This window comes from Phragmites australis, chromosome 8 (genome assembly GCF_958298935.1).
Source record: "Phragmites australis chromosome 8, lpPhrAust1.1, whole genome shotgun sequence".
In the NCBI taxonomy this organism is placed as follows: domain Eukaryota; kingdom Viridiplantae; phylum Streptophyta; class Magnoliopsida; order Poales; family Poaceae; genus Phragmites; species Phragmites australis.
Genome location: NC_084928.1, coordinates 30538864 through 30546601, shown reverse-complemented (window position 1 = coordinate 30546601; position 7738 = coordinate 30538864). Strand labels below are relative to the sequence as shown.

General features: G+C 42.3%; 1 protein-coding gene across 6 annotated transcripts; it reads left to right on the top strand.

Annotated features, from left to right (window-relative positions):
• The first annotated feature begins 321 nt into the window (after positions 1–321).
• LOC133927019 (MLO-like protein 13) lies at positions 322–7508 on the top strand. 6 transcript variants are annotated; one of them, XM_062373257.1, is made up of 14 exons: positions 508–765; positions 1400–1457; positions 1787–1944; positions 2175–2291; positions 2373–2427; positions 3660–3787; positions 4705–4779; positions 4881–4969; positions 5042–5091; positions 5367–5407; positions 5757–5969; positions 6050–6117; positions 6570–6630; positions 6757–7508. In XM_062373257.1, exons 1-14 carry the CDS (start codon positions 652–654, stop codon positions 7012–7014), a joined length of 1485 nt encoding a protein of 494 aa, XP_062229241.1. In that variant the 5' UTR covers positions 508–651; the 3' UTR covers positions 7015–7508. The 6 variants fall into 6 exon arrangements, with proteins under 6 accessions (XP_062229243.1, XP_062229240.1, XP_062229242.1 ...); XM_062373256.1 differs by lacking the exon at positions 1400–1457 and having other exon boundaries at positions 328–765; positions 5934–5969; XM_062373255.1 differs by lacking the exon at positions 1400–1457 and having other exon boundaries at positions 329–765.
• Positions 7509–7738: the final 230 nt, after the last annotated feature.

Here is a 7738-nt window from a genome sequence, read left to right as displayed (position 1 = left end):
TCTGAATTCTCACCGAATTTTAAATTTGATCGATAAATTTTGAGCAAATTCTTATCAAAGTTTATCCGGTTATCACAATAACCATGCTTTTCCAATAACTACCGGCGAGCGATTTTTGAGATCTAAATGATTTTGTGAACTTGCCCGGGAGAGCAACATATGTGCGTTGCTGCAACTTCGCGTCACGTAGACCTATCGGGTATTGGAGGAGCGAAATATGTTTGCTAATCCCGAAAAATAAAAATAGAATCCGTGCGCCCGCGGTCTCGTAGGCGCGTGGGCCCGCCGATGCAGCGAACGGACCAGCGCGGCACGGGGAGGGAGTTGGCTCGGCTGGGGCCTCGGGGGAGGAAACCGGCGGCCGAAGCAAAGCAACTCCCTCCTCGCTCCCCTAGTGTCCCCCTATGCCCCTACCCACATTACACGAGCGCGGGAGCTCGGAGCCTCGGAACTGGAAGCAGATGGAATCCTACTGGTGGCCTCGCGCGGCAAGCAACCGAAGGTTGCGCGCGGCACGCCGATTCCTTCCTTCCCTTCGCGGCCGCGCGTCCCCCCTTAAACTGGGCGCCGTCGCTCTAGCTAGCCCAGCCACGGTTCGGTTCGGTTCGGTTGCCGCGACCAAGAGCAAGAGCAGGAGCAGGAGTGGGCGCGATGGGGGAGGAGGCGTCTCTCGCGCACACGCCCACCTGGGTGGTGGCCGCCGTCTGCCTCGCCATCGTCTCCGTCTCCCTCGCCGCCGAGCGCTTCCTCCACTACCTCGGCAAGGTACGGTGATCCCGCCCCCGCCTCCCCCACTCCCTTTTGTGATTTCTGAATTGAATGTACTGCTGATAGAATGGTAGAGTTTTGGACTCCACTTGAAGGGAATCACGCACCGTGCTCCTGTCTAGCATCGATTCGCAAGCTTGCAGTGACTTTGGCTGACTTGTAGTTAGCTAGCTAAGTTGATGAACTTGAACTTGCGATGCCGTCGGTATTGCATTTGAGTTGGTACTCCCCATCTACCTTTGGTGCGAATTGGTGCGAATGTTGGATGCCGGCCTAACCCACGCTGGTAGTTCGTAATCCTAACATTCATTTAAAAAAAGTCATAATCCTAACATTCCTGACCCACCGAAATCAAGTCTCACTGAGTGTTATGACTTACGATTTCGACTTTTTTACAGATTGAGCTAGAGCTAATTGTTTTGTTCGAGTTATCGAGAAGAAGATTGCCCTTTTGCGGAGCAATTTGACAATGTACTATGGTTACCAGAAAATCACATGGCTATGAGCAAATGTACTCCATGATTAGCTTCAGATGTTCCTAAATCTTTGGTTTCCCCCCTTTAAATCTGATGTTCAACAAATTTGTATGATTCCCTCCTTATGCTTTTTTTTCCCGTTTGTACTCATGCAGTCATTGAAACGTAAGGATCAGAAAACACTCTATTCGGCTGTACAGAGATTGAAAGAAGGTAGTATTCTGGGATATCTTCAGTTGCTGTGAATATTTATTAATCCGGGTCCTGGATCATCTGTTTTTGTGCCTTATCAATTGAAGAACATTAAATAAAAGCACTTCCTGATACACCTTGGAAATCTTTAGTGCTTGATTGTAATAATTAAAGAAACAACATAGCTGTAGGGGCTTGTTGAGATAAGGTAGGCCAGAACCTGTTTTGCATAATTAGTGCACGCCATCGGGTATTTCATGAAAAAGCATGGTGCTATTTTCTCCAATTTGTGATGTTGCACAGATTTTGCTTGTTTATTGTCTAACGCAGTTCTATCATTGCACTTGCAGAGCTAATGCTTCTAGGCTTCATTTCCTTCCTCCTGAGTCTCTCCCAGGGTTTTATTATTCACATTTGCATTCCAGAAACTTCTACACATTTCATGCTTCCATGCAAGAAAGAGAACCTTAGAGCTGCAGAAGAAGGTGCCAAACTTTGCAAGCGAAAGGTTAGGGTATACCACATTTTCATATATTAAGGTCCCTTTTTCTTGGAACCGGATGTCTTGTTGTTTCTGGTAAGTGGATGCATGATTGTTTGCTATTTTCTTTTACAACAAAATGTGCCGGATAGCAAAGAGTTGTCAGTTATCTGTCACATGAAGCAATGTTAAATTGTGTTGTGCAAAAATGTTTTCAAGAATGATAATTATGAAACAATAGGCTCGCTCTGTTTCAGGGTGATGTTCCCTTGCTATCATTAGAGGCATTGCATCAGCTGCACATCTTCATATTTGTACTTGGTTTAGTCCATGTTGTGTTCTGCGCTACAACAATATTACTTGGTGGAGCGAAGGTATACCTGTCTAAGATAAATTTCTGTTGCATATGATAATGTTTGTGGATGATAAACTTACAGTGGCTAAAAATCTGGTAGATAAAAAAGTGGAAGCATTGGGAGACAGGAATTCACCAAGAAATACAAGTGAAATGTGCGACATTTCCCTATCCTGTTGTTTCCTTTGTAATTTTTAAGAAGTACTTTGCATACTCCCTACATTATGTTACATAATACTGTAGTAGAATACATTCGAAGATAAATAATTTCCTTGAATGCTATACATTTACTGATTAGCTCAGTTCCATACTCTATGTAGCATTGCATGATCCCTCCTTCAGCTCATGTTCCTATGCAATTACGTAGTTCTTTAAGCAATCAAGCTGTTTGGATTGGCTCTTGTCTGCCATCTTTGTGGCATTTAAGATATATATTGAAGACACAAACATATGTTGGTATGATCTGCATGTCATCAAACACCTGAAACCATACTCACACCAATTGAGTTACATTGAATTCCCAACTTCTCCACATGTGCTCGGAACTTGCACCAGAGCACATTAGCGTCATCACATCCAGTCGCTAATCATTATGTGCTTGGACATTTGATGTTTCCTCATGTCCAACAGAAATGGGTCTTGACCCCGCTTTCGCGTTTGCTTCCCTCTAAGGTGCTGTATGTTGGCTCCAATACCCCTAATCTATACTACGTTTGCTTTGGAGACTAGTCCACCATTGCTTAAAATCACAAAAAGGCATTGTGCAAAACAAGTGAAAATGCTGTACTGTATATCTAGATGGCTCCTCATAGTGCGTTCTTAAAACTTTTTCTGAACAAGGTGTTTTCACCTCTGGGAAGCTGGGGATTGATTCCAGGACCTCTCACTTGTGCCCCCCTGAATTCCACCACCCAGAACTCATCCAGGCCTGATAATGCGTTCCTTAGCAAAATTTTTCACTTTTATTCTCTTTCTCCTCATGTCATTTAGTCAAATTCTGCAATTATTGCAATTTTTCTGTTGTCTATTCTGTTTATTTTTTCCTGATGGATGTTCTGCTTTCATCATCCAGAAAAATAAGGAGCCGATGTTGCATGAGCCATGATATCTTATATTTAGTGATATTTCATGAATAGAGGTCAATTGAGTGCCCAGCTTTTCGTTGATTCTGAATGTTGTCGACGCATCATAATCTGATTCTGCCTATTCCACTAGTCATTTTTCTCCATCTCTTGATAAAAGGGTTGTGTTCATTTGGACTTACTAGTTACTAGGAAGTTCTGTAGCAAAGAACTACTCATTTTCCATGTTTTAGATGAAATACTATCAGTTTAAATATTTCTTAGCTCAATGTTTTTGTTTTGCTATGGGTGAAAATTGGTTGCAGTACGTCAAGCAGAGCTTGAAAGAAAAGATACACCATTGAATACTTTGCTACATCGGAATCATCAACGCAAATTTGTCAGTGACCGAACAAATGGATTTTGGATGAAGCTGGCTGTTGTAAGCTGGATAGTAAGTCATCTGCTTATACAGTCGTATTGCTCAGTTCAGTTAAATAGAATGTGAATATCTGCTAACACAAGGACTCACTGTTTATGTCAAAGCACGCAGTTACGCATAATAGCTTTGACTACAATGCATGCCTTCTCATTAGCATGACATGCATAACTGCATAAGTACTGACATAACTGTGATCTCTATTAACAGACAATGAAATAACAGAACGTCAGTGTATGCCATACTAACACATAATTCTGCATCATTAGAAGTGCTAAGCGACATATTTTTATTTTAGTTTGGGGAAATGAATATATTAGCAGCTGCACCGTTGGCTGCTAAGATTATGGATTGAAAAAACACTTGGCCTTCAAAGTATGTAAAGCATGTGCATAAAATTGCATTACTATATTATATTTGGATTTGCTCCTATTTCAGATTTTTTACAATTGATCAATATTCTAGCATAATATTCCTTTTTTTGTCTATTTTGATGAACTGCCTCCTGCAAGACTGTTTCTTTGAGATCTCATAGTATGTGTATGTTTATTACACTACACAATATGTTTGGGGTTTCTGAAGCATCCTTAATGTTTTTGAACTGTCTTCAATTAGTGTGTCACTTTATGTACAACTTACCAAGAAAGTTCTATTCAACACATTGCAGATTGCATTCTTGAATCAATTTTACGATTCAGTGAGTAAATCAGATTATGAAGCGCTTAGATCAATATTCTAGCATAATATTCCTTTTTTGTCTATTTTGATGAACTGCCTCCTGCAAGACTGTTTCTTTGAGATCTCATAGTATGTGTATGTTTATACAATATGTTTGGGGTTTCTGAAGCATCCTTAATGTTTTTGAACTGTCTTCAATTAGTGTGTCACTTTATGTACAACTTACCAAGAAAGTTCTATTCAACACATTGCAGATTGCATTCTTGAATCAATTTTACGATTCAGTGAGTAAATCAGATTATGAAGCGCTTAGATCAGCATTTGTCTTGGTACGATGTATTTTTTAGTTTCATTCTTGTTCATTAGTTATCAGCATCTGCTTGTACTTCTGTTGAAGCTAACTGTGCACATTTTTGTTCTTTTCATTCAGATACACTACCCCAAAAAACCAGACTTTGATTTCCACAAATACATGATGCGCGTTCTTGAACACGATTTTAAGAGGGTTGTTGGTATCAGGTTGGTGTCTTCAGAGAAAAGTTCCAAGTTCATTAAAAGATATAAGTAACTGAGTCAGTTACTTACATGCAGCTGGTATATGTGGCTTTTCGTCATCTTCTTCCTGTTGCTGAACATAAATGGTAATTCTACCTAACCTATAATTTTCTCCACGTCTTAAAATTATTTCATTCATAGTGCAGAAGTATCAATTAAATCGGAGTCTTTTTTCTTATGGCTTCTACTTATATGCTGTCATTTGAATACCAACCATTAGCTCGTAAAATATTGGGTAAATTGACCCAATGATTTGTCTGCGGAATGGATTGTCAGTCCTCTCATAGGGCATGTTATATACATCTAACTGTCTGTTGTGATTCTGTTCATCCTTTATCTTTTCCGTTACTGTCAAATGCAGGATGGCACACATACTTCTGGTTAGCTTTCTTGCCTCTGTTTGTAAGTATGAAACATTTCCTTCTTCACCGACTGGTTGAATCCAGTTATTTGGCCTTTCTCTTTTGAATTTTAACTCACTTTTGTGTTACTCCCTCCATTCACAAATACTTAATGTTTTGGACAAGGTCCGGTCAAAATTTGACTATCATATGTGTAGATTTATCTTGAAAAATACTTCATAACCTCATAAATTTATTGGATTTTATTAACATATTATTAGTAGAAAATAGTGGTCAAAGGTACACGTTAAAGGCCGTTCTATGTCCAAAACGTTAAGTATTTTTGACAAACTACAAATACTATTCTTATCTGAATGAGAGCAATTTTTAAAGAAAGGAGTAAATTGCAGCTCCTGCTTATTGTTGGTGCGAAGCTAGAGCACATTATTACTCGGTTAGCTCAAGAGGCAGCAACATCACTATCACATGAAACAGAGAGAGCTCCAAAACTAAAGCCATCCAAGGAACATTTTTGGTTTCGCAAACCTGGACTTGTCCTTCATTTGATCCATTTCATCCTATTCCAGAACTCCTTCGAGATTGGTTTTTTCTTCTGGGTCTTGGTATTGTCCATCACATTCTCTCACTTAATAAGCATTTCATGAATAGGACCTTGAAGCTAATAATGATCATCCCTCCATAGGTATCAGAAGGGTTCGGTTCATGCATGATGGAAGAGAAGGCTTATGCCATTTCCAGACTTGTTATCGGGTCAGTGAAAGTTTGAATTGCCTGCAAGATTCACCAGTTTTTCCTTGTGTACGACATGTCTGCTTAACAGAAAGGGTATTAGCACACGAATAACTCCTAAATTAATATGCTCTCAGGTGCACTGAATAGATGGATAGCAAACTACGAAATTGTTATGGCCTCCTGTTTGATCGACATTTACAAGGGCGTGATCCGTCCTAACAAACTGTTATTTGCATTGATTTTCGACACTAATAACACACTAGCGCAGTGATCCATAGTCCTTAGACCTCTGAAGACTATAAAGGGCACGATTTGATATTCATATTTCCTTGCAGTTGATAAAGTGAAAGCACAGCATTTCATCATCTTAATCTTACTCTTTCTAAGTCTTTATAAATTTCTTGATCTTATCGTGCTTTAGTCCAAACTAATTACTGCATCCTAACAATGAATTGTGTGGTGTTTTCCAGAGTGATCATCGAAGTTATCTGCAGCTACATCACTCTGCCACTATACGCCATCGTTACTCATGTATTTCCTTCCAGAAATATCTCCCTTGTACTTCCACAGTCATATGCACAATTGGGAAAACCTCGTTAATGTCCTTTATGTTATAATCTGGTATTGAGTATTGGCTCTTTGTTTCTGATGACCCAGATGAGTGGATACATCAAGCTGGAAGGTTTTGGCTCGGGCCTGCACGAGGCTGTCCAGATCTGGGCCACCGACGCTCGGAGTGAGCAAAGCTGGAAGAAGACCGGCGGCGACCCCGACACCGGAGCGGGGGTAGAGGTATCCCGGGCGCCCAACCAACGCTTCGGGATCGGGAGCTCCCGCAGCATGCTGACGGCGACGCCGCCCCCTGACCTGGACGAGATCGTCACTGTCGACGACGGTCCCGACAGGCAGCCGTAGGTGAAGGACGACAGACAGCAGCAGGCTAGCTGCCGCGCTGGCCTTCCCCTGCCGCTGCCAGGTGCCGTGCACGGCGGTTCGATGCGAAAATTCCTCGTGTCGGGGCCGGGCCGGGCCGCGCAGACGCGTCTGATCCCGTGCTGTAACGTCAACGCCTGGTGTAACGGTACGGGACGGACGGGACGCGTCCCTGGCAGCCCCGGCTGGCAGGCGTCGTGGCATGTCAGGTGTTGGAAGTTGCCCCTGGCCCGGCATGTCTGCCTCGTGCGGGAGTCGTAATTCCACTTGAATTCAACTTTTGTAAGGTCGTCAGTATAGCTAGCCGTTCCAAGCTGAAACTGTAGATCACAGTCAGAAGCGAAAATTCCACCAGCCCGGGTTGGATGGATGTAAGATGCGAGGGGTATTTAAAAAATCATAGGTAGATTTATATCGTGAGTATAGGTTGTGTTGAGATTTATATTGGAGTGGTAGTTAAAAAATATCATACTGGATGGTTGGATATAAGATGCCAGGGGTGGACGAACGATATATTCGTGTCCACGCTGCCTTTCCCCTCCGGTCACGCGTGGAGGTGTGGCACGACCGGCGTTCATCTGCAGCTAGCTACCAAGTGGCGAGCATCTGGAGAGCGATGGGTCATGGAGCGTGTGCATTTGGATCCCACGGTCTGTAGCCCGGAGAAGGTGGCAACGAGGCTAGCTTTTGATGTGGTGCACGCTCA

Bases quoted from the DNA above. Each gene is read 5' to 3' on its own strand.
- LOC133927019 (XM_062373255.1), top strand. From the start codon at position 405: ATGCCCCTACCCACATTACACGAGCGCGGGAGCTCGGAGCCTCGGAAC. The intron at 766-1,786 runs GTACGGTGATCC...TTGCACTTGCAG, and splicing joins TCCTCCACTACCTCGGCAAG to AGCTAATGCTTCTAGGCTTC. The intron at 5,092-5,366 runs GTAATTCTACCT...TGTCAAATGCAG, and splicing joins CCTGTTGCTGAACATAAATG to GATGGCACACATACTTCTGG.